This window comes from Hyalella azteca, unplaced genomic scaffold (genome assembly GCF_000764305.2).
Source record: "Hyalella azteca isolate HAZT.00-mixed unplaced genomic scaffold, Hazt_2.0.2 contig7350, whole genome shotgun sequence".
NCBI lineage: Eukaryota > Metazoa > Arthropoda > Malacostraca > Amphipoda > Hyalellidae > Hyalella > Hyalella azteca.
Genome location: NW_025937478.1, coordinates 1 through 26,608, shown reverse-complemented (window position 1 = coordinate 26,608; position 26,608 = coordinate 1). Strand labels below are relative to the sequence as shown.

At 40.1% G+C, this 26,608-nt stretch overlaps 3 protein-coding genes across 3 annotated transcripts; all 3 read right to left on the bottom strand.

Annotated features, from left to right (window-relative positions):
• Positions 1–256: 256 nt before the first annotated feature.
• Positions 257–8,730, bottom strand: LOC108668073 (ubiquinone biosynthesis monooxygenase COQ6, mitochondrial). Its single transcript, XM_047881217.1, has 13 exons — positions 8,295–8,730; positions 7,859–8,083; positions 7,318–7,520; positions 7,062–7,184; positions 6,512–6,679; positions 6,124–6,249; positions 5,814–5,885; positions 4,564–4,671; positions 3,901–4,011; positions 2,297–2,415; positions 1,584–1,699; positions 906–1,072; positions 257–504 (listed from the first exon to the last, which is right to left on the bottom strand). Exons 1-13 carry the CDS (start codon positions 8,329–8,331, stop codon positions 475–477), a joined length of 1,605 nt encoding a protein of 534 aa, XP_047737173.1. The 5' UTR covers positions 8,332–8,730; the 3' UTR covers positions 257–474.
• A 2,167-nt stretch (positions 8,731–10,897) lies between these two features.
• On the bottom strand, positions 10,898–17,312 carry LOC108668070 (28S ribosomal protein S29, mitochondrial). The gene is made up of 4 exons (XM_018155199.2): positions 17,124–17,312; positions 12,656–12,840; positions 11,378–12,256; positions 10,898–11,190 (listed from the first exon to the last, which is right to left on the bottom strand). Exons 1-4 carry the CDS (start codon positions 17,149–17,151, stop codon positions 10,990–10,992), a joined length of 1,293 nt encoding a protein of 430 aa, XP_018010688.1. The 5' UTR covers positions 17,152–17,312; the 3' UTR covers positions 10,898–10,989.
• A 930-nt stretch (positions 17,313–18,242) lies between these two features.
• LOC108668076 (GDP-L-fucose synthase) lies at positions 18,243–22,976 on the bottom strand. Its single transcript, XM_018155208.2, has 6 exons — positions 22,711–22,976; positions 21,920–22,034; positions 21,545–21,673; positions 20,360–20,551; positions 19,268–19,415; positions 18,243–18,648 (listed from the first exon to the last, which is right to left on the bottom strand). The coding sequence occupies exons 1-6, from the start codon at positions 22,839–22,841 to the stop codon at positions 18,413–18,415; spliced, it is 951 nt and encodes a 316-aa protein (XP_018010697.1). The 5' UTR covers positions 22,842–22,976; the 3' UTR covers positions 18,243–18,412.
• Positions 22,977–26,608: the final 3,632 nt, after the last annotated feature.

Here is a 26,608-nt window from a genome sequence, read left to right as displayed (position 1 = left end):
ATTTATTCTTTCGTCTCGAACTAAGCCGACGCAAAAAAAAGAAATCATGGGCGCTGAGACATAAAAACCCCTCTTAAATCCCGGGCCTGAAACTGTCTGCGCCTATACAGTGGCCCATTGGGCCTCAACAACAAAATTTCAAGCTCATAATTAACGAGCCGACAAGGCGTCTTTATGTAGACTCGTTCAAAAACATTAGGAGACGCAGGGTGAGGTGTAGGAGGTAATTTCAGGGTGAAATAAATGAAAATTACGATTAGGTTTTTCATTTTTATTTGTAAAGGTTTGTGTTCTTGTCTTTGAATACATTCCATTAATATTTTGTCTATTTATCTCATGGCACAAAACATAATTGAAATAGATTTTTCTCGTCGCTCGATGATGAATATCAAGAGTGATAGTTTATGCATCAACAAATGAACAGAATAAAGAAATAATTATAAGATAACGTCTCCTGCCGACTCGGTTGTTCCGCTATCGCTGCACGTACGCCTCTATCTTCTCCTGAGGAAGAAGGGGCGACGAGTTAGGGGATTTTTAAAAATGCCAATCCCCGATACATGAACATGATAAGCGGTGTGTGGGGCAAACTTTACATTAATATAACTCTGAAACTTGTTCGAAGCAATGAGAAAAATTTGGGTGTGCACCGACACACTCGCCCAGTCATAAATATTCAGTATAAATAGAAAATTGCAAGAAGGAAAATTACACGGAAAATGTACAATGATTGACTGATCCCAAATATTACGGTAAACTAAAATTCAATTCGGTACATGTGAAATAAAAATAAAAAATAAATATTAACATTAGCAATTGATAAATAATTTAATTACCATTTATTGAATAAATATTGATTGCTAATAAATTACTGAATTTCACACCCAAATGAGAGGAATAAAAACCTTGATGGGGGCGATGGCGTCGACGGCGGCGAGGCCGAGGGCGCGCAGCAGCACGAGGGGCGGCGCGGTGCTGCTGTAGAGCTTCTGCAGGGCGTCGATGGCAGCCAACATGACCAGGTTCTCCCGCTGCCTGATGCGCTCATATTCGTACAGGCAGGAAGCTGAGCCTGCACAACTTTCACGCGATTATTATCAACATATTTATCTTATCATTGATAACTCAATCAAAACTTACTTTCTGTAACTTTCTTACTTACTCCTCATCTGCTCTACATATATAACTCTCATCAACATTTTTACAAAGACGAATGGTACTTCATTTTAATCAACGGGATGCATAATTCCTGTGGAGTCATGCCCACCACAGAAACACATAATAGAAATATTTGAAGGTCTGCGAACATTGAACTTTATTCTTCAGTGTCAGGCTCGGACAATAGCGTTGAGGTCTACAGAAGCCGCTGGTTATTTGTCATAACCCCTGAAGGCAGTAGGTGCTGGACTCATCACCCCCTGAAGGCAGTAGGTGCTGGACTCATCACCCCCTGAAGGCAGTAGGTGCTGGACTCATCACCCCCTGAAGGCAGTAGGTGCTGGACTCATCACCTCCTGAAGGCAGTAGGTGCTGGACTCATCACCCCCTGAAGGCAGTAGGTGCTACTTGAGGTCATGACTCACCCAGCGTCTCCCCCAGCAGGAGGGAGGTCTCGAGGGCGGTGGTGAGGGCGGCCACGTCCCCAAAGCCGAGGTTGGCGCCCTGGCCTGCCAGCGGGTGGACGCGGTGGGCGGCGTCCCTGTCACCACATGCATTATAATAATAATCCTTGTATACAACACCTACAACTATAGTATAAAGTTATTATAATTATAGTATAACGTTGCTAAAATTATAGTCTCAAGTAGTTACAATGATAGTATCAAGCCGCTAGAATGATAGTATTGAGGCTTTCTGATGGTATAAATACACTACCTCCATCACGACTGCCAGCAAATTAACCATTTGAATGCAGTACCTACAGCCGACACAAGGATGCATTCAAACAATAATGAGAATAGTTAAAATATTCTCATTGGGATACCAACTTTTATATGTTCGACATAAATTTTTGTAAGGAATAAAAGAAGAAGTGAAAATTGTCGCAGGAGTGACCATCAGTAAGATTGGAAATATAGATAGTGTTTATAAAAGTATGATGATGTTAGTGTTAATAAAAAAGTATGATGGTGTCAGTGTTGATAAACATTATGATGCGCGATAGTAATAATTGTGTCCAGAAAGCTCACAGCTATGATAAGATATGATAACACTCAGATGCATTAATGATGCGTTCACTGAGTGATGCAACCACGCACCACCCACCACGCATACACCCCCACCACTGAGCACTCACCCGACGAGCACGACTCTGTTGGCGGTGTAGTGGACGGCGTGGTTGAGTGCGAGGGGGAAGGAGGCGCGGGAGTCTTCCACCACACCCACCACGGGGGGCGGCAGCAAGCGAGAACTAACCTGCATTTGTATTAAAAACTTAAAAAATACTGAGCATCAAAACAAGACCTAATTAAAGCAAATACTTCGGGAAATTAGAAAATTGCAGCGTATTTTACGGAAAAGTTACCCGAGTTTTCGATTAGAACTAATAACGTAGGTGGAGGATAAGAATAGACATCAACTAACGCTTGAGAATACGGGCACGCTGCTTATAGCAATTATTTAAGTCGTCGCCAACGTGTAGGAAGACAACGGTAGCGCATCCACTCAAAACTGAAATTACTGAATGGGTCTCGACACGATGAGCATTCCAGGGATCCATTGGTGAAAAAGTTCTCAATGTGTATGTTCTCTGCCGTGGACAAGAACGAAAGTATAACGGTGATGCTAACAAACACCGAGCAGTGCATCAGAATTGTCATTATCGATTGCGCTGCAGAAATTATGGAGAGGAGGTCGAGACTTGATGTAATGCACGATTATAGAAGATATTAGTATATGTTGGCAAAAGTTGTTCCTTTATGGAGGTTTCATCGAAGAAGGTGATAATCATTGAAGATTATAGTCGATTTAACATGTATACATGTTAAACACGTTAAACAATAAAAAAACATGCTTCCATTCTTAAAGAGCTGTGCATTGCTTACACCATGAGGAAATACGCGCAGTTAAGTTGACGTTACGAGTCGTAATAGATTTCACCGTCTTTCAGCAAAACTAAGTAAGCTCGCCTCTGCCCTGATTTGCGAACCTCAATCACATCTGTACAAAGACCCACGACCTAAATTGTATGGGGAGGTTCATCTCATCAGCCGCAGGGTCAAGTTAATTTCTTGAAAATCCTTTCAGAAAGCTTGTGGCGGAGGAGTGATCAATGTTGAGGTTGCATTGCGATATCTTTTATGTATTGAGATTTGAAGGACACTAGATAAGTAGTGACCCAGAATTACATTTCATAATGTAAACTGATTATTGAAGTTTGTAAGATGATTGAACAATTGTATGTGGTCAGCTTCATTTTCTGTCATGGAGCACAAGCAAGCGTTGATGGACGAGGAACGTTTTCTTATCACTGTGGTCCATGTTGATCGTTCGAGACTACACTGAATTATTGACGCAGCTATTACACTGTGTTTGACCATAGAATTATGCAATTGAATTTCCAATGTATTTACTGCAGATGCAGTTACAATAAATATGTTCTTTGCGTCAAATAAAGGAAGTGTGACTTCTTGACATATAAAAACTGACAGAGCATATGCAAAGGGCAGTACCATCCAAACTAGCTCAATTACACGTAACGGCCTAAGTACGCGTAGCGGACGATGTCTCGTCTATGATTGGTCTGTTTAGCTTAAAAGCCACCAGAGATTGGTTGACGGCGTTACTAACTCATAACTATATTTCATGGTACGGTCAGGATCTTAAACCATACACGGGGAACTAGGATACCCCATAGGGGAAGATGGTATTCTACTGGCAGTTGATGAGATCAACCGAGACCTGCGCAGCCGTGGCGCTGCTGAAGAGGTGGCCGACGTCCCTAGCGAGCTGCGTGCCTCGCCGCTGCAGCGACTCCAGCCACGGCGCCGAGTGAGCGCGCTCGTTAGACCACTGCAAAACAATCATTGAGATTACTTAATGATTGTTATGTTGTTTCGACATTAACAATCATTACTGAAAACAATCATTAGTGTCGAAAATTCTGCCAAGCCGCATTAACCGCGAAAATGTCATGTTAGTTTTTAAGGACTACAAAAAGAAGAGCCACTTCTCTATGATGCGTAATAGTACTATGGATCTTGAAATTAAAATAAACATTACACGTTTATAGAATAATCAACTATTAACTTTAGACGGTTTTGGAAGCTACCCGATAAGAACTATAACCTTGTTCGCTAACATAAATTTTCTGGTAGCAGGTTTAAAAATCATTACAGCGTCGTTATAATTGATAAATTTTGGATGCTTGATCTTAAATCATTGAGTTCAAGATCCGTTTGTATCAATGGATCATATCCAAGATCAATGGAAACGTTAGCCGTTCAATGCTAAAAATGTTATCATGGATTATGCCCCCGAAAGCCCAAGCACCGTCTGGGGTGCGTATAGCTTTATATAATTTATTATATTATTATATATTATATTCACTGAGCTGTCACCCACCAGGGCCGAGTTGATGGCGTCAGCGAAGCTGCGCGCGTCCATAGCGAGGAGAGCCTGAGCGTGACCGGGGGCCGTGGTCCACACCAGCGAACTGAGGCCGTGGCGCAGCTGCACGGGCATGACTTCCCTCAGCACATGACTTCCCTCAGCACATGACTTCCCTCAGCACATGACTTCCCTCAGCACATGACTTCCCTCAGCACATGACTTCCCTTAGCACCACACAACTTCCCTCAGCACCACACGACTTCCTTCAGCACCACACGACTTCCCTCAGCACCACACTACTTCCCGTGCTAAGGGAAGTAAATATTCAGTACGCGCACGCATGACTTCCCTCAGCACCACACAACTTCCCTCAGCACAACAAGTAATACTAGCAAGTATTACCTCTGCCAAGTTGCAATAGGATGACACCGTGTGACCAAACAAGTAACTTTCATCTCCACAAGCTTGCAACAGAGCGACTAATGCAGTTAAAGATGTCCCCCTGTTCCTTGTTAACAGCGGCTAACTCGAGTTAAATTGGCACTGTATCTTAGAGATTATAAATGACGACTTATAAATTAATCGGGTGGAAAGAATTTCATTTCCTTACCTCGCACTTTTAAACCGCGACATAAGATAACAGATTAGCACTAACTGTAAAGCTAGCTGGCTAAAATACCGTTCATTATTGTTTCTTCCGAATGCACGCGTGTCTTTCCCGCCAATTTGCTCATCGAACTACATATCCTTCAAATACTGTATTTAATTTTCCCACTTCATCAGGTTCTTACTAGCTTACATCTTTAGACAAGAGACTCTCATCTCCCAAGCTTCGCAACGACCTCTCATCTTCTCCATCCAAATCATGTTGTGGGGCGGCCTAATGTTCACAATAGAACATGTGTAGCAAACTTGATTTTGTTCATGGCATTAACATGTTGAAATTAAAACATGAAAATATTCAATGTCTCCCTGCATTCGAGATAATAGGCTTCATGCGCTTTTTGGCACTCTATTCACACGCGAGGTCGTTTCCAAATATCGCTTGATTCTGCGCTTCGTATTTTTAAGTATTAAATGAGATTTATTAGAAGCTTGCTCGATGACACATTGAACTTCTCATCAGAAGCTTTGTGCTAGGTGTTGTTGCACGCAATGTGTCCTGGGGCCGTGCCAGTAACATGTTCGCACCTGCAACACAAACGACGCAATACTCACTGCTGCTGAGACGTGGACTCGGTAACCATGAAAAGTTCACTTACGGGCAGTATGGCTAGCGGTCCGTTAGGCAGGAACTTCTGCCAAGCCGTTATATTGCTTTCGTTTTCTTCTCGCTGCTCAAGTTGAAAAGAAAAATCTGTGAGATATAAGAATGCTGACAAGCATAACAGAAATAAATCTAAAATATTAGAAAAACGTTAGGTTCATTTCATTTATTAGCATTTAGCAACAATATTAAACTTATGTCACGACTATACATGACAGTGAAATGGCAACCTCGAGGTGTTGCCACCACGGCAGACTGTCCGTACCTCGAGCTTCAGTGTTGCCACCACGGCAGACTGTCCATACCTCGAGCTGCAGTGTTGCCACCACGGCAGACTGTCCGTACCTCGAGCTGCAGTGTTGCCACCACGGCAGACTGTCCGTACCTCGAGCTGCAGTGTTGCCACCACGGCAGACTGTCCATACCTCGAGCTGCAGTGTTGCCACCACGGCNGCGTGTCATGCGCACGCAGACATGGCGTGTCATGCGCACGCAGACATGGCGTGTCATGCGCACGCAGACATGGCGTGTCATGCGCACGCAGACATGGCGTGTCATGCGCACGCAGACATGGCGTGTCATGCGCACGCAGACATGGCTTGTCATGTGACGGCGCACCAGCGTGTCCAGGGACGGTCCTAAAATTGACATGGGACGTGCGCCACGTTGTCTGACACATTATGTACCACTCACGTGCTCCACAGACGCACCACGTACCACAGACGCACCACGCACCACAGACGCACCACGCACCAGTAACCTGGCGCGGATGTGGCCGCCGTCCCGCAGCGTCAGCAGCGGCAGGCCGTCGGTGGCGGGGGGCGGCAGGTCGAAGCTCTGCACGCGTGCCCCGTAGCGAACCTGATCGCCACAACACAACAAATTACGATTATTATTATTATTTTATTATTACGTTGCAATTGTTGCCTCAGCTTGTGTGCATATTGAGCCACTTATAATTAGAAAGGCGTCTTACTAATCATAGTTTGTTTCCATTGTATCTTGTACCATTGATTTTGCCATGACTGAAGTCAAGAAGTAAGTTTAAATATTGGTCCAGGGTTGGAGTCTGACGGAGATGAGTAGATGCTGGAATAAAGCCTGCCTTACTTGTTGTAACATGGAATAAAAGTAACACAAGCAAATTGTCTGTGGACACTTTAAAAAAAGTTTGCAAATTAAATCGAAAGTCTGCTATGAATTCGACATTTATTTCGATTTATGATATTTCACGAGCGCAGACCTCGATAGACGAGGGGACGCGGGCGCGCAGCGCTGCGACGGTGACGCGGTTCTCGACGATGTGGGCGAGCGCTCGATGGCCGTCGCCGAACGCGATCATTGCGTCCGATTCGCTATCCCAAACCTGCGGCGCAAACAACACCTCTTCATGGCGTAAATATTGAAGGCAATGCACCAATATTATATTCGATGCAAACACGACAATACACTAAGCGCAAATGCACTGGCTAATACGACAGTATTGAGCATAATCGCACCTGCATGCGCTTGACAGGGCCGGTCCTGACGCCACAAATGTCGTGCCAGACGCCCAGTTTGTCGAGCAGGCGCACGGAGGGCGGGGCGATGGCGCACACGCGGTTGTCGTGCGGTGCGGCGCTCAGTGCCTCCAAGGAGGCGTCCGTGTGAGGTCCTCCTTCGAGCACCAGCACACGTAGCGATGACAGCACCTTGCTCTGGCCTGCGATGCCATTCATAAATGGAATTACATTCTTCGATAATTATATCATGATCGATAGTTGAGACGATTTAACTTCCTCGATGATGGAAACCCATCATCAACAGTTCTAAAACGACCTTTATTCAGTGACGAAATTCTGAAAGTAATTCTTAGTATGCGTGGCCTGTAAATTTCCAAATGTTAATACCTAGAATTAGTCCAGAAAAAAGATTCAAGTTCATTTTAAAAACATGATTAGTCTATACGTTGACGAGACTAACAAATCAAGGATGTGATAGCCTAACCAATCGTGCAAGAGATCTCTTTTATATGGCAGCACACGCGTGAATGACACTGACCTAAGGAGCAGGCCATTGCAAAGCCCGCCATGCCGCCTCCTGCCACCACGATGTCAAACAGCTCTGCATCCTTCCTGCTGTAAGTGCTGGTGCTGCTAGTGTTGGTGCTGTTAGTGCTGGTGCTGCTAGTGTTGCTGCTAGTGTTAGTGCTGAAGCTCTCAGCGTTGGTGCTGGTGCTGTAGCGACGGCTGCCACATACAACGCATTGCAGCGAGCCGCTTTTCTCTGTCAACCGAACAATCCATTCATAAAGGAGAAATGACTTTTATTTGAAGAAAAAAATGTAGCAGTAGATATAATTTCAACCGCTAAGTTTCTCAAGTTCTTTTCCTTAATATAAATATGCTGCACACTCAGATTTTTTGCCACGAACAATGCATGCTCTATTGTATACGGTATTTTCAGTTTACAAAGCACACTAGGTAAGTAAACTTACTAACGACCTGTAGCGACCTCAGCACCTTCGTCGTCATGCTCCTTTGAAGTCTTCGGCCGAATGACAATTTAGCTTTTGTAAACCTAATTATGTTGGTCGCTAATACAATACCAACACCTATATTGCTCACACATGACGTTTATTATATATTAGTTTGAAGAAACAGTGTGACTGGGCGACAATTTGGCGTGAACAAGGAGCCGTCCGGAAAACTCAAATGGAATAAATTTCTATTTCAGTTAGTGATCATTCAAAAGAATTCAGCGAAACGATAAAAGAACTTGAGTAATTGCCTTTTGTTGTTGGAATCGTGAACAACTTGGATTCAAGCTGCCAAAGCGACCATTTCCTACCTTATATTACAGAAAATTTGACGTCTGCTCATGTTTACAGCAGCAGTTCAGCATCAAGTTTTCAACACCAACAGAGGGTATGTGGTGCAACATCCACTGTAGATTAATGAATAGAATAGAATAATGGAATAGAGAGTAATGTACTCAAATGGATCAGAGATTTTCTAGTAGGGAGACGACAACGTGTCAGTATTAATGGGTCCGTATCAGACTGGGCTTCTGTGCGCAGCGGCGTGCCACAAGGAAGCGTTCTCGGGCCTATTCTATTCGTTGCGTTTATAAACGATCTGCTGAGCATATGTTCAGTCTTAAAATGCCTAGCAAATTACGGACCAGGCAATAAGTCCAGCAGCTATCTCAATCAATCGTCAGCTATGGAAAGATCGGGTTCCAAAGGCCGGATCCCTTGTGAATCAAGTCACGAAAAGTTCAAGAATCGGCAACAGGCCATGGGCCTATTTCTTCAACGCCGACACTTCTAGATTAATGGGAGTGCCAAATATTTATACAAGATACCGTCAAAGTCAATAATTTATTCTCAGCCGTTATATTTCATTTCGCAATATTTCATATTAAAATTGAGGCGGTTATTATTATTATTCTACGAAGCAGTTATTGTGACGTCTGGTTCAAACGAATTCGAGGGCACGTTGCACATAAGTTAAATAGCAAGCGAAAAACAAATAGACATGATAGAGAATTGAAACGGATAAAAATGGCTAAGCACTTGATTAATAGGATCTACGAAATATTTCTGTCTTCATGCGTCGACGAAACACCTGCAACGAAGAAGCCGATGTTAAGGAAGCCGTAAGGCTGTTCCAGGTTCTGGCGGCGACGACCGGGAACGCTCTGTCGCCGACGGTAGATAGACGTGTAGATGGAACGACGAGGTCTGCTGTACATAACGAACGCAGTCGTCTTCTTGAAGGCAAATCCGACACGCGCTGCAGACCTTCCGTGAAATAAGGAGGCGCCAGACCTCGATTCAGTGAGATAAGGTGGCGCCAGACCGTGAAGGCACCGAAATGTCAGAGCAGCGACCTTGAACTGCGTGCGCTGCTCGTTGTATGCGCAGTCAGTGAAGATCGCGCAATATCAGCGTCACGTGTTCGAATTTTCGCTTATTGCACACGAGTACCGCAGCAGCGTTCAGTACAGATTGAAGTTTCTTAAGTGCTTTGGTTGGAAGTCCATAGAGTGTGGCATTACCATAGTACAATCTGTTCAGAACGAACGCCTCGAGAGACAGCGACTGACTCTAGGTATTTGTTGCGGAGCGCCTAAACAAGCGGTGGTGACTTTGACAATGTGATTATTCATAGAAAGTTTAGGGTCCAGCATAATGTCGAGGTTGCGAAAAGTAGAATGTGCGCATTGCGCCTTACAGCACCTAAAGTCTTTACATCAAAATGTCATCTGGGCTTGGACCCTGGAATTGGACGAACATGGAGCTGGTATGACTGTTAAAAATGCACGGGTCCCCAGGGAATGCAATAGTTCCCTTGGACGCTAATAACAGCGCCCTCCGGAGGGTGGTATCCTACCTCCTACATAACCAACATCGTTACACTAAATTCTCCATTAACAATCCATGTAAGCATTAAAATATCGTAATAAAATATGCATTGCATCAAACAGAAAAGAACGAGTTGACTATGCCGAATAACAAATAACCTTTTCATGAAATAGTGAACATTTTACAAGAGTGAAGTGATCGACTAAAAAGAGAGAAAGTTAGACTTTGAGTCTACTTCCAACTGAGCAGAAGTCTTCATTCAACCAATTTCACACTGAGCAGAATCTCTGCTCACCATAATATGCATGATCAAATGCTTTGATGGAAATGTCAACTACGGCGGCAGGGACAGAAATTTTGTAGCGCAGCTTTAGAGAAGCCATGAGAAAGTGGTGAATATGTAATAGTCCATTTCAGATTTTTTCTGAAGAAGTCGACATTGAAATATTAAATGAACAACTGTTACAGCAACTTGAAAAAGTTGACATTATTTAGAATTTGAATAAGAGTAACAGTCTTTAATCTTGTTGGTATTAATGTAAAACTAAATCAACATCAAAACGTGTATGCAGAAACAGACATACACATGAAAAGATATAATTAGTGAATAATCACATTTCTGACTAGGACCTACGCAATCTAACAGAACGGCTCGCTAAGGAAGTCTACAACTAGTTCAGAAAGCTGCAGCTTTTAAAACCTCAAGGGAATTGAGATTAAAAACGAAAGGGAAAGTTTGGGTCACAAATTATTTATTATGATCTAGTTCAAAACCAACTGTCCATAACAATGTTGGGGAAATGAGAACTGAAGCGCTGCGCGGTTACAAAGGAGCACAGATTCTGAGGAGATAGTCAGGGTTGCGTTCGGACAGTGCGGCTATGAGAGCGCGGCCGTCAGGTGTGAGAGCCTCGTGCTTCTGGATCCAGTGCTTGCTGGCGAGGTAGGCGAAGGCGCTCTCGAACTCCTCAGGCGAGTACTCTGGTACAGGCACAGGCACAAAGGGGTCCAAGGCCTCCCAGCCCTGTGAAACAACATAGCTTATCAAGGCATAGAACCTATAAGAAAATATTTAGGAAAACATCCGTGTATAAATGACTGGACTTCACATTCAATTGTAATACATTAGTTCAACAGTGAAACAAAAATGTTCAAACTTACTTTCAAGCAACTTGGAATGAGAACTTAATGAATAACTTTATTGAACGCACCTCTTGACCGAGGATGTAGCGAGGGTTGTAAGTGCTTTTATCTTTATCTTTTCGGCAGCAGTAATCTATGCTTCCGATGATGACACCATTGGTCCAATCCTTTTCAAGCATGTTAGTGAAGGCCTGTACTAGAGTGAAGGACTGCGCCGGAATGTATTTCCATGTTTCCTTAGTATAGAAGTCAACATGATCAATCTTGTAGATTGATTCCTCAGTAAACGCAGAGTTGATGCCATCCAACACAACAGCAACCTTACAGTTGCCTTGCGAGGCATGCTTCTTCATCTCCAAAGTTATTGCCACCACCACCTGAGCTGCCAGTCTGGGTCTGCTGATCCCCAACTCAACAATTTTCGTGATATCAGAGCCAGCTGGAAAGTTTTCACGGGTTGAAAACTGGTATTGATCAAATGACTTGAGCTGCAACTTCTTCAACATTTCATTGTTCTGAGTAGAGAAAAATTTCAGCCAGTCAGAAGCATCAGTTGTGTGGTCCCACACCTGAGGATTTTTGGCAGATGGCAGAATTTCAGCAGGTTTCTTGAGGAATTGTTTCAGCCAACGGTCAACCCAAGGTACCTGAAGAATAACAAAATTCTCCCGACTAAGAAAGTGAACTACGTGAGCAATAGAGCAAGTTTTGCCGGTGCCCTGGGCTCCATAAAACATGAAGCGGGGTGGCGTCATAGAGCTTAAATTGAGTTGCTTCAAATATTTCATGACGGATAGAGCAGGGCGACGGATCATGAAGCTTGTCTCATTGAAGGTTTCACACAGCTGATTGTATTCAATGTTTAGGCTGAAGGGATGAAAAATTCTCTTGAATTCTTCCCTTGATATGTTGTACCATAAGCCCAGATGTTCTTCTGTGTGATTGCGCTGTAAATATAAAGCATCACATAATTTACATAATTTGGAAAGTGTAATATCAAACAAACGTTTGGACATTTCTATAGGTATTCAAAGGCTGTAAAAAAATCAAAATTTTACAAAAATTTTAATATAAAAATATCAATATTTTAACCCCTAAGTGTTCCAGTGATTAGATAGGTGTATATCTAGTTAATAAATTTTACAGACAAAATGGCTTTCCCACAGACATCTGCTCACTGTCATATGTCATCTGCACATTGTCCCATGCATGACATCACTTTTTACAATGCTCAAGGACTGAAAAAATAGCATTAGAAAAAGGGCACTAGTCCAGACATCAAAATTGACTTTAACATTTGGATGAAACTTAATCAGTCAAATGTTATTTTAAAAATATGATCATACCGGGTCATCCTCTGCTGTTAAATAGGGTTCCATGTATGGCATGTCAACGGGTGGTGCGCCCACATTACGAGGAGTAACAGTGAGCGTCTGCGAGGCTTCAACAGCTGCAGGAGAACCAGTTCTAGATGATGTCACATTAGAAGAAATGTTCTGCACCAGACGCAAACACTTTCCATGATGAACCCCTGGGAAAATATAAACAGTGAAAAACACAAACTGAGAGAACAATTCATTGTACATTTGTTATTTGACCATAATCAGTAAACTTACTTATCTCCAAGCTATTTTAAAAGAAGCTCTTAATAACACTACTCTATTCAAGGAAAAAATTAAGAATGGCACCATGAGACCAGAAAAAAGTTTAGTTAAAAAAAAGACAACTTTTTAAATTAAAATGCAATATATAATAGTTCTATTTTCTTTCACTTTTATTTATCAAAGATTTATTCTATTTATCATGTCCTTTTAGTGCAACATATTGACTATTGAGTTAATAATGGACTATTCAGGGGTAAAAGCAATATTTTGACAAGAAGAAAGTCATTAATCACTTGGTGAGCATGTAACAAAATTAACCATAGAATTAAAGGGATGGTATTCAATAGGGCATAAATTATTTAAAAAAAAAAGATGATTCTCAAATAGAAAATAAATTTTATTTCATTAGCAACCCTAATTCATTGAAAAAATTAAAGATAATTCTCAAATTAGAGCTGAAATTCATTTTTGCAAGTTGCCTAGATCTCTCTAGATTGTGTTAAGATGCATACAATTATAGGTCATACAATACTATGGAAATGTACATAAATATATTAGCCATAGAAAAAAAGCATGACAAATTTATATATAGCATGAGTAGGTAGGTACTTTTATTTCTGAACTTAACTAAAAATAATTGACAAAAGCCATCTGTAAATGAGCCAAAACAACCCATGCCTTTCCATTAATTCAACTATTTGCCCAGTGGCCCATGCCTTGTTCCTGATGTGAAAAATACATAAAATTGCAAATTTTTATTTCCAATTTCCAAAAGTGATAATGGAGCAATACTTTTTTCAAACAATTTTTGGAAGAACTTGCTCAATATTCCAGGTTGGCTCAATAGTGAGGATGATGCATTGTGCATTTGGCATAAGAATAAATTCTTCCTATCTAGCCACAGTTAGGATAATATGGCACATGCATGAGAATGTTCATTCCAATTGTTCAAATTTGACCTCTTGGGATGTTTTAGGCGCTTATATAGTATTCCACTACCCAAGTCAACATTACAGCCTTAAATATTATCTATGTGGAACTGCATGCCCAATTACAATAATATGACAGTAAATCATGACCCTTTGGGTCAATTTATTGGCACCTTTACAAGTTTTCCATCAAGCATGGTAGATTTCTAGGATTTAGGGTACCTTTAGGTTTTATCAGATCCACCATAGAAATTTTTATTTACATCAACTATTTGCACTGGCAACACAAAAAAAAAGAGCAAGGGGGACTAAATGTTTCACCCTCATTTTTGCACACACAGTGTGAGCAAAGAGCAAACTTCTATTTTACCATTTCACCTATCAGGTTTCACCATTAAATGCAGTGTAATTCCAACATAAAGGTCTTCCACTTAATTAGTAGTAACCTTCCAGCATGTAACTGAATATGGTATGCTACACCAAACTATTGGCATCATAACAGAGTCTGTGACAGTAAACTACAAATCTCACCCAAAAACCACATGGTGATGAACCTAACATTGCATTTCTTCAATTCAATATTGTATACACTATTAGAGTATTATATATTGTCACACCATCACTTTTGTAATGACTTTAACAAAACTTTAACACTATATATGTGAAATAATAACAATAACTGAAATAGAAAATAAAAACTGATTTGAAGAATGAATAGAATGAAAAAGTTAAAAATATTTGAAAAATTGTTTGATTAAGTCATGGATGTGAAATTCAATGTTAGCATAATTTCTTGATAAGATATGATTTCACCCTCATAGGTAATATATGTCATGAATTATACAGTTTTTGAGATGTGCTATGGGACTTTCCAGCTAGACTTATACTAGATTTCTTTCTTATGACATTTAAACATTTGAATAATTTTAGCAAAGTATCATTAGATATTAATAGAAAATTTTTCCAATTTTTGTTTAAATCCTGTTACTTTTCTGTTAGTCTAAAACCATTACAAAAGTACTAGACTATTAATGGATGAATTCATGCAATAACAATTTAATTTATTCTTATCTTGTTATTAATTCAAGGTGTGACAATGCACACAAATGTGTAAATAACAATTCTATGACATATTACAGTCATGAATCAATATCTCATACCTAAAACTAGTGATGAAAGAATAGTTAAATTATGTATGGACTTTTGGATTCTTCTCTTTTACAATGAACCAATAGTATCAAGCAGTCCTTGAAGCAATCACCAGGGGCATAATTTATCAAGTTATTACTTTATTTACTTATTTAACACCATCAAATAAATAACACATATACATGAAAAGAGATATAATTTAATTTTTATTATTAAACATAATTATACATTTTTAATAAACTTTGTCGCCTAATAAAATTAGACTTTGCTTTGATAGTGGAATTCAACTGTAAATTCATTGGAATGTTACAAGTGTGGAAAACATCTCCTTTTAGGGCCACGACTAGAGCTTTCCCACCATTTCCAGAACTAAGAGATTCCTGCCAGATGAATTACTTCCTATCTAATTGTTAATAAAAGGGCACAATCGGGCTGTGAGTTTCCAAATGTTTTAAAAATTTATCACGCCTGAGCCACAAAATTTAAAAAACAAATAGGAAAATTCCAATCCTGGAATGCTAGACTAGTACTTTGTGCTTCAGCTAGCTTAACTTCTTGCTTTGCATTAGTTGCACTGTTGCTGCAATGTAATGTGCATGGTGTTTAAAAATAGATTTTTTAGAATCAGTTCATTTTTAATTTCCTAATTTACTCAAAATTCAAGCCAATATCTTATATCTTATGTATAATAATACTGATATGCATAATTCTTTGCCAGTCTACTTATATTTGCTATAAGACTCAAAAATGAATTTGATGAAAAAAGTCTCAGTTTGAGCTTGCTGTGATTTGGGCAATTTGATCAACTGATGCCTAGCAGTCCCTAGTATGCCACACTCAGGATGATGTATGTTTTAGGTGAATTTTCCCGCGCATTTTCACTTTTTTTAAGCTATTGCTGTGCACAGTTGGCACAATGTAATGAAAATTGATTCTCTTTGCGCACGTGTTCGCGCAATCCCGGCCATCAATTCTACGTTGCGCTGTCGCACACGAGCAGTTTGTGGAGGAACAGACGTAATACTCAGTACAGTATGCCTTTAATTATCTTTCAATAATATATGATTTTTCTTGAACACCGTCTGTTTACATTTTGTATGTATAATAGCCGCAGTTTATGATTACCGTACGTTCCGTATCCGACAAGCGGAAGAGTCAGAAGTAACCTGGACATGTCTTACATTTTATTATTTCAGTTCAACTCGCGTAGTTGATATAAACTTTGATCTTTGATGACCAACAAAATATAACTTTTTAATAGGGAGACTTCATGTTTATTACCTATACTACAAGTAATGATCTTTATTTAATTAGAGCCACGTTGAAATGTTTTTTTTTCGAAGCCCGCTTCTAGATCATTAATGTTTTATATACATCCTTGTATTGTTAGGGACGCTCGCTGCTGCCATCAGATCTTAAAATGTAAAAGTCTAATAGATACAGATTTGCATGAATAATGCCATTCAATATCGCATAGTTCTGTAGTCATATTTTGTATCGTCCCCACGGCCAGTGTAGCTGTCAGCTGACTTTCTTCAGAAGTGCAAAAGCTTTTGCCGGTGAAGGTCACAGAAGGTGTGTTTTACGATCGGTCCGTAAAAAAGCGTTGATCGGTTCAAAATGACAAAAGAACAGGTTCTTTTGAATAACCTATGGATTGCCACCATGCGCCTGTGAAATAATTATTCTTCTCCATAACTTTAAAGAAATACTGCTTAATATTCCAGATTGGTCAGGAATAAGTTCATCAGTTTATTTTCAATTTCCTGTCCTAGTTCAAAATTTTATTTTGTATTTATGTTTGCTGATATGCTAGAATAAGATAGGCTAGCCTACTTTGCTTCTCTTAGTTCTCTACTCCTTGAACTCAGAATGAAGATTCATAGAAAGTCTATGCTTTTTTTTCATGGCACTAACTTTTGTTTGCTACTCCAGGCTAACTGTGAATGCCAAGATAAGGCATGTAATGTAGATTGTAGCATGCACCTAACCTAACCTAAGCAATACCTAGTTTATGGAACTAATGGAAGTAACTCAAGTTACTCAACTAATGGAACTTGTGAATTGGCATAAACTGGATTGTTCAGAAAATATAACTCAAAAGCGCACACTTGAATACTTATAATACTCACTTGACAAGCTAAAAAGCTTCCTAAACATATTGAACTTTCTTTATATCTCCGTTTTTATTAATCTATGAACTTCAAAGAGGTAGGCGTTGACCGGTTGTTATTGTTTGCATTGTCAGACGGCGCCAACTCAACCACACCTACGGAAAATAATCAAAACTGTCAAACTTTCCTAGAATTTTGCCCCGTAAACCCATGAGCATTTTTAGACATTTAATTAAATTAGAAGTCAATACCTAGAAAGAAAGAAACTTAAATGAATAGTTTTCTTCCTAAACTCGCTTTTTTCACCGCAGGTATAAGCTAGTATTGGATCGCAAGGACGGCTCAGACAATTTTACGGCCGGACTCGCGGCCGAGGCCAGCACAGACTAATTTCACAATAATTAAAATTCCTTTTCGCGAACGAGCATACTAGAGAGCATTATGACCAACGCAATTGAATCAATACAGCAAAAGAATCCGTGATTCTTCGGCTAACTTAAATCTATTTATACTCTACATGATATAATAATAATAGGGCACAGTAGTGTCAGCTTAAAAAGAGCGGTGTTGGCGCCCATAATTTTCGCAACTAGTTACGGATTGCGAAACCTTCAACTTGCTGCTCAAACCATAGTGATTTTAAACACCTAGCCACCCCGAAATTTTCATGACCACCTGACTAGATCATCATGGCCACCTGCTCAAATTCATTTATGTGAGGTGCAGCTGTGATTGCTTCTTTTATAGACATTAACTAAGCTTTCTTGCACAGAACCCTTCGGGTTTACAGTAATCCAGCTTGTGCTGGGACTCTTACTTAAAGACCTGAGGTGATCATTCCGCTGAGCTCCATAATAACAACAATTAGGAGGAACGGTGGATTTTCAAGTAGCCTGTAAGAGCTGGGTTTGTTTAATCTTGTTTGTTTAATCTAACCACAAATCCGTCAGTGCTTAAACAGATTCTGAAAAAATTTAGATTATTTTTAAATTAAGTAGCATTCCAAGAAAAACGACGATACGAATTGCCACTTCGAGGCAGATAAGCCATATTATCTTTGATCAATGAAGTCAACATCATCTATTAGCTAATTAGTAAAATAATGTATTCAACGAAAGAACTAAAGGTGTAAAACATTTGTATTTCATTTTATTAGAAATTTCATCACACAACAATTGAAATATTTATGTAACACCTGCTCCAATCCCGCTAACACAACATTTCTTCTAATAAGGACTGACTTTAGGTGTCAAAAATAAGGATAAGCGCTTCATCACATCCTAATAATCTACTATAGTCAGAGCAGATCATTTCCTGGCAACGTCATAGTTGTCGGCGAACCACTTAACCGTCTCATCGACGGCTTGCTGCATCGGCGTAAACACGAAGTCCGGTAAGAGTTTCCTGAGCTTCGCATTGCTAGCCGTTTTCTTGTACTGGCCGTCAGCCTTGGATGTGTCGTACTCGACTGGCCCTGTGAACCCGGCAGCCTTCACCACCATTTCGGCCGCTTCTTTTATTGACACTTCAGCGGACTCGTCAACTGGAGGATACAAAGTACATAATTAAAAAGGTTATTAAAGTTAAACTTACCAGTAATTTTGTACGCTACAGCTACAACTAAATAGTGATCGAGTCAGAAAATGAAGCGCGACATGGCTCTATTGTTATTTAACAAAGACATCGTACCATAAAATAATATTCATAATTTTAACGCTTATCTCGACCTTGACGATTGACTAACAAAATAGTTCTTACTTAATTAGAAATTTCTGATCAAAATCCTAAACTTGACTAAAACCTTTGATTAACAAAATTTATAATGACTAATGACTAAATACTGGAGACAGTTATTTTACTTTGAATTTTATTTTTACTTTTTCTTTATACTCGAATTACTTTTAAGTTTATTTCTTGGCTCTAAACGGCGAGAAGTTGCCAATTTTATAATTGTACATCCAGCTTCTCGACGCTAGGTACCTTGAATGCATAAAAATGGGCATTGGAAAAATTTATTAAATTACAAACGGCCTTTAAAAATTTTGGATGCAGCCTGGCAAATAAAAATGAATGAGCAAATCGCTTACCCGAGAAAAATACGAAATACTTGGTATACTTAAGCAACCACACCATGAGCTTGGCGGTATAAGCAGAGTACTGACCCGAGAGAATGATTGGGTCAATGTCCGAGTAATTCTTCAGCACCCACACAATCAGCTTGGCGAGGTCCCGAGAGTAGATGAACTGACGGCGGGGCGACCCTGAGCCCCACACGGTCAAGCTTACCGCGTCCCGCTTAGCCAGGTAAGCCTGCCGGACCAAACTAGGGACTGTAATCATGGCAGAGGGAAAATTGTTTGGCTGTGTAAGGCCGAGTTCACACCATACTGCCTAGCAGGGGCCAGGCGTATGCCAGTCACGGTCCAGTCCAATATTCCTTAATTCCAGGTACCTTGCACGGCTGGAGTGAATACTTCTATAGAAATGCATGAAAGAATGTTGGACTGGACCGAGACTGGCATCTGTCTGGCCAGTGCCAAGCAGTATAGTGTGAACCTAAAAGCAAAGCCTAGAGCGCTTATGAAGAGTAGGTAGAAAGATTGTGGGTATCAACAGTTTCCGGCGCAGTCGCTCTTGCCTGAACGGCCTAATTTGTCCTGCTGCATTGACATCACAGAAATAAAGATGACCAAAGTAATCTTTGGGAGGCAGGCAAGGCCACTTCTGAGGGTTATGAATAATGCGAGAACCGCAGGAAAAGAATGGAAATTGTTCACAGGTCGTCCTCTGCGTGTGAAAGAAAAGTGGCTGGAGTTTTGAGCGGATGAAACCCAGGCATGTTATGGGTTAAAACGATCAAACGAACACCCTTATATCCTGTGCTCTGAAAGAAATTTGCAAAAGGAAAGTCGAGCGGACATCTTCCCCATCATACGGTTTGGATGGTTTTAAATCGAAAAAGCGTCATACATTGTTCAAAGTTAAGCAAGATGAACCTTCTTTGTGCACCTGAAAATTTCATCATAGAAATCTCATAAATGTACAAAACCCTCTGCAATTGTCTTTGGATCTGGGAACAAACGATACTAGATTTTTTTAAACAAAAATTAATAACAGATACTTGTCAAGAAATAGCTAAATTATAGTTGAGAAGACAGTAATATCTGAAATGCACCATATGTAGTTATTGCACACTGTAGCAAAATGTTAAACCCACGACACCCTATGACCGAACTGACGCCCGAGCACGGCACCTTATGGATGAGTCCAGGCAGCACGTGGCCGTCCTCGATGCTGAAGTTGTCGTGAGGGCCGAACACGTTGGTGGGGATGACTGAGGTATAGCGGAGGCCGTACTGGTCGTGGTAGCACTGGTTCATCACGTCCAACATGCGCTTAGCGTAGCTGTAGCCTTTGTTGGAGGGGTGAGGCGGGCCGTTGTGCACCTGCACGCGACACTCCATAATAATTGCTGGCTACCGCAGTATGAGGAGGGAAGTTCACATTCCAAGGTTTCACAACTAAAGCATTCGACGTCTAATAGCTAGTCATTTAAGGTATGAACATCGTACTACGTCCGAGACAGTCGTAAAATACCTGTGAGAGAGCCGTACAACGTCCGAGACTGCCGTACAACGTCCGAGACTACCGTACAACGTCCGAGACTGCCCTACAACGTCCGAGACTGCCGTACAACGTCAGAGACTGCCGTACAACGTCAGAGACTGCCGTACAACGTCCGAGACATCCCTGCAACGTCCGAGACAGCCCTACTACGTCCGAGACTGCCGTACAACGTCCGAGACTGCCGTACAACGTCCGAGACTGCCGTACAACGTCCGAGACTGCCGTACAACGTCCGAGACAGCCCTACAACGTCCGAGACAACATTACTACGTCCGAGACAGCCCTACAACGTCCGAGACAACATTACTACGTCCCAGACAACATTACTACGTCCGAGACGACATTACTACGTCCGAGACTGCCGTATAACGTCCGAGACTGCCGTATAACGTCCGAGTTGCCTTCCTACCATGATGAATAAATAATATGGCTTAGGCTCTGATTTAAAGCCTACTGATTGTTCACAACTACACACTCTATGGGGATTGCTCAACAGCTAGGGTAATGTTAAAATGTTAGTCAATAAACCATTGTTGGAGCTATATGAAATTATGGCTATGTTAGCATCAATAGTTAAGACATTAGAGGCACATAATTGACATCTTAAAATTCAATTTTGCATTCTAAAATTCTCAAGTGTTTGGCTAAAGGTTTCTTTAGTTATCTAATTTCTGAAAAAAAAGTATTTGTAAAAAATCGGAAAAAAGGGCAAGCAATGTAAAAAGAATTTTTCACAGAAAAATGTGGTCTTTTTGGTACAAGTTTAACATTTCATGATGAGAAAAGTAATAATATTTGCTTAAGGTACTAACCATGGTCTCGTCAATAGGATAAGTAGTTTTGTCAGGGAATATGCAAGTAGAAAGACATGACACCACCTTCACCACACCAGCCTCCTTGCTGCACTTCAGTACATTGTCGTTGATGAGGAGATTGTTGCGCTGGACAAGTAAATTAAAACATACATAATTAAATGCTGCACCCATCAACTAAGTTAATACCTATTCTAAGAAAATATAGATAAGAATCATGGTTGAATCTTCAATACATTTTTTCTGAAATATCTCTCATTTTGTTACCAGATGAAAAAAATTTGAGTCACTGCTTTTGATATATGAAATTAATGCAGAAGATGACTAAGAAATGGATATGATTAAGAGTGCCAATATTTATGAGCAGAACCTCACCAAAAAGTCAGCATTGTACTTCAAGTTTCTGAAGAGACCTCCCACCATGGCAGCCAAGTGTATCACATGTGTGGGTTGGTGCTCATCAAAAATCTTCTTGGTGGCATTAGCATCTCTGTGAAATTAAGGAAACAGCAAGTAACTCTGACAGACATAAACAATCTTGAATCCATGAGTAATTCAATCAGAAGGCCAGTCTTTATTGCTGCCTACAGAACATTTTTTTACACGTTATATACAGTTAACAGATGCTGTTGATTCTAATTATAAACCATGCATTATCTTGCACAAGGGATCTATTAACATATTAGAGTTCATGAGTAGTATGTATGTCAATACTGCAAAGTATCCTTGAAAGATTTTTATAATCCTAATCCCTAAATATCAACACTTGTAACTGTTACTGTGAATTTCAAGTGGAAAAGCAGCTTCCATCAAAGCAGCAGATTTATAAATTTTTGAAACTCTGGAACTCTGTCAAGTTTTCAATTATCAAAATCATTGCTTAATATATTTTCATAATATGACTAATCAGAAGATTTTTATGATCCATCCAATTTCTTGTAACCTTCATAATGCACAGAAAAAATTTATTATTAACCAGGTTTAAAACATAAATAAACTAGGGAAATTTTAACTCATTACAATTGCTAGAAGCACTTTGATGCTTGTTGAGCGCAGATATTCATTATGAACATGTTATTTCACTTAGGTATCAATTTAATTGTTATTCTATGCCAAAATATTATCCTGTATTATATTATAGAGCAGTACAATTACTTATAACTCACAATAAATCAGCATCTTTGGAACTGAGAAAAATCCAGGTCTCCTCATCTGAAGGCTGGTATTCAACAAATTCCTGGATAGCTTTCCCAACCAAGCCAGATCCTCCAGTAACAAGCACACGCATATTAACCATAGTAAAAGAATATCTAGAATTATCCCCTAGAATGAAGACAAAAAATACATAAAAATTGAATTGTACGTAGCAACCACAAGGGCTTGCAAGCTAAGAGTAAGTTGAGCTAATACCTATTAATGCCTATAACATTGCCTCATCAGTCATCACTCTAGCTGCCAGCCTTTAACTGGAACTTTGGAAGTGTATTTTATAAACAAAACTGAACCACATCTTTCTAGCACAATCAAAAAAGCTTGGTAGTCATTGTATGGCTGTGGTTATCAAACCCTACAATTCATAGTTCTGACTAGTGACTAGTACCGTCAAAGGGGGTAATAAGGGACGGTTTTGAGCATTTGTCCTCAATAACTTCTTACCATGAAACATTTCATAAACAAGTTTGGACTTATTTAAAAGCTCTTTGCAAGAGCTATTGCATGGTGTCTCCAAAAAAATTCCATATGCTATTGTAAGGTGCCAGAAGCAAAATAAAAACGTCCCTAATTACCCCTGGTAGTGAGGCTGGGACCAGGGGGCAGGGAAATCAGGGGACACTTGAAATAAAACTTGATTTTAAAAGTTTGAAGAATGCAGACTGCAGAGTGTACTCATCCATTGTTAACCCAAATAACAAGCCATCCTATAAGCTTACAGATACAGAAAAAATGCTACATGGCTGCTGATATGAAGCTAGCAGTGGACAAGGTTGTTGTCAATGCTCAATGGCATGTCCATCACAGTCCATGGATACAGTAATATCACATCCATAATATGGTAATGTTTTGATATGGTAATATCATTTCAGTAAAGGAAAACAAGTAAAAATCACTGAAAATGTCATTTATTCTACATCTACATCATCTACAAACAAAGAGGACTTTGGAGGGGAGCGCAGCCATGCACCACCAATGTTGTGCACCAATAAGCCCTGAATCGAATGCCTTGGATCTCTCCGGACCTACACCAATCAGCCGTGCACCACTTGGCTTTGTCCTCTTCCGGCCATGACCACCACCTGCCATGCACCACCAGGCCACGGATCAAATATGACTTCCAGGCAAGCTGGAATTCTAAGAATGGAAGTTCACTTATTTAAAAGCTTTCCACCCAAGCTGAAAAGCTTTCCCATTCCCGCAGTGCTCTTCCAGGTGAATGACTAAATTGACTATAAATGAAAAGGTGGATCAAAAGTGGACTGTGGACAAAATGTTTCAATTTTATACTAGTACCAGTACATTAAATTTGTAAAAGAATTATTTAGATGTCACTTGTTTGATAAATATTTTTTTTTTTTTGTCTTTTATTTAATGAATTTTTTAAATTTTCCAGGCCTTTTGTTTGTAATGATAAAGTTTCAGTAAAGTATTTAGTTAACTAGTACTGTAGTACATATACCATACTTGAGGGTGGGGCTTATGGGCACAACCAATCACAGCTTGAAAGCACCCCCATCAACTAATCACAGCTTGAAGCATCCCTATCAACCAATCACAGCTAGAAAGCAGATAACCTTACAATTACATTATCCAACTACTGCTGGAAAGCTGAAAGGGGCTAAAATCACAATAATATCAACCAATCACAGCTGGAATTCTGGAGAGGGATAGGAAATGTACATAATGGACTGGAAGTGTAAAGTTCCTGGCCTTTCAAGCTTTCAGGTCCTGCTTTCCAATATGCTATGTGAATGTGTACTAGTTAATTTATTATACCTCTAGTCTAGAATTCCACACTGCTTCCAGGCATCGTTAAATTACGTGATTTTACATTCACCACATCTGAGGTTAGGTTTCAGATAGCATAGTTATGTTCCAAAATTTATCGTCCTTCGACAAGTGGCCGCTCGACCAAAGGCTGGTTCGACCCACGGCCTAGATACGGACGGCTTGAAGTGCTGAAGGCTAGGTACCTACATTCTGGAAGGCAGGAATCATGATATGATGATGGTCCATTACATCCAGGGCAGTGGTGGTCGGTATTATTGCAGATTAACTACATCCAAAGAAAAGGGTGTTTTTTTTTTTAATTATATGTTTTTTGGGGTGTAGATTACGAATCTGAAATCCATTTTTGGCGGTCGGCATCGGAAAACCGATTTTTTGCAATAATACCGATCACACGTAGCGCACGACATCTTGAATGAAACTTACCCGTTGCACTGCAACGGGTAAAGAAGACGAAAATGTTACCCGTTGCACTGCAACGGGTAACATTTTCGTCTTCTTTGTCCATAAATCTGGAGATACATTGCCACATCAAGAGATCACAACCTAACGCCAACTCGCAGGTTGGGTTGGTTCGCCCAGGTTCCTTTTAGATCAAAATGCTATCTAAAAAAAGGAACTTGGCTGACTTAACCCAACCTAAGAGCTTTTTGTAAAATTTCGATGAACAATCCGACCCTTTATATAAAGGTGAGTGGGTAACGTAAGTTACGTAACCCCCATGTTAGTAAATAAAGGTGAGTGGGTAATGTAAGTTACGTAACCCCCATGTTAGTAAGTCGCGAAAAAAATCGGTTTTCCGATGCCGACCGCCAAAAATGGATTTCAGATTCGTAATCTACACCCCAAAAAACATATAATTAAAAAAAAAACACCCTTTTTTTTGGATGTAGTTAATCTGCAATAATACCGTGGTGGTCTTTGGCAGGCGACCCTTTTGGAGTACTGTTAGCCTAGTTTATAACTGATACTCTCAGTAATCATTCAAGAACTTTAAGAACCCAAGTTCTGACTGCCACACAATGATAGCAAATAGCAATAGACTAATTGCTAATGCTAATAAATGGGCTGATTTGAATGTTAGTTCTAAACTTCTAATTTTGGTTTCTTAGAGACAAATCTTGTCCTTTCTGGTCAATGGTAATTTCAAGTAGCCTACTTACAAAGTACCGTATTTCCTTTATTTTTGAAAAATACTGTTTGACAGCTAGTACTAGTAGGTAAGAGTGTAAGACTATATTTAATTCATGGCTGACTGACATAATTGTAAGGCATTCATATTTCATGCTGCCTGAAAAATTTTCATGCAGATGAAAATACGAAAGCAAAATCCTGAAAATTACTTCGATCATTCTCCATCAAACAATCTTGATCATTTGATCAATGTTATTAGTGCACAGAACTGACAGAAGACTAGGTATGCAGAAAAATTACAGATAGTTAAAGATAAGAAGTAGTCTACGCAGATAAGGCAAGCTCTGTAAACTTGATTGCGACATGCTCAGCAAATTTGCGAGAGACACTGACAGGCGTCGGCCACGTAAGCAATTTATTTTAACCGATCCAAGCTCAAAGGTAGAAGTGTCATAATTCAGGTTTCAATATTACAACAAGTTTTAAGTAACGAACAGGTCAACTTGATGCTACAAAATAATTTGTATTCTATATCACACATGTTAAATCTAAAGTTGCTCTACATAGTACCGTCATGAATGCACCACGTCAGGCGGCCAAACTGATTGTGTAGCGTGTGCCGCGACTGCCGTCAGGTGTTCTGTCAGTTCAATTCAGTTGTCCCGCAGTCAAATTCAGGGTTGCCAGATGTTCCTTTTTCCCGTAAAATTTTGCTAATGTTGCCTTTTTAGCGCATTTTCTTATTTATGGATAAAATATAACTCAGTACTCACTGTAGTGAGTGACAGAGAGCGCATTTTCTCGTCGACGAAAACGTGAGGTCATGGATGGACGGACAGACAGACAGACTGACGGACATGGCGAGCACAATAGTGCATTTTTTCCATTAATGAGAAAATGCGCTAAAAATGCACTATTGTGCTCGTC

Coding starts and splice junctions, on each gene's coding strand:
- LOC108668076 (XM_018155208.2), bottom strand. CDS start 22,841: ATGGTTAATATGCGTGTGCTTGTTACTGGAGGATCTGGCTTGGTTGGG. Junction 21,674..21,919: donor AGTACAATGCTGACTTTTTG/GTGAGGTTCTGC, acceptor TTACTTGTCCAG/CGCAACAATCTCCTCATCAA. Junction 19,416..20,359: donor TGCCTGGACTCATCCATAAG/GTGCCGTGCTCG, acceptor TTGGTCCGGCAG/GCTTACCTGGCTAAGCGGGA.
- LOC108668073 (XM_047881217.1), bottom strand. CDS start 8,331: ATGACGACGAAGGTGCTGAGGTCGCTACAGGTCGTTA. Junction 6,250..6,511: donor GTGGTGCGTCTGTGGAGCAC/GTGAGTGGTACA, acceptor GCAACACTGCAG/CTCGAGGTATGGACAGTCTG. Junction 2,416..3,900: donor GCAGCGCCACGGCTGCGCAG/GTCTCGGTTGAT, acceptor ATACAAATGCAG/GTTAGTTCTCGCTTGCTGCC.
- LOC108668070 (XM_018155199.2), bottom strand. CDS start 17,151: ATGTTTAGGAAGCTTTTTAGCTTGTCAA. Junction 12,257..12,655: donor TAACAGCAGAGGATGACCCG/GTATGATCATAT, acceptor TTATATTTACAG/CGCAATCACACAGAAGAACA. Junction 11,191..11,377: donor GCTACATCCTCGGTCAAGAG/GTGCGTTCAATA, acceptor GTTGTTTCACAG/GGCTGGGAGGCCTTGGACCC.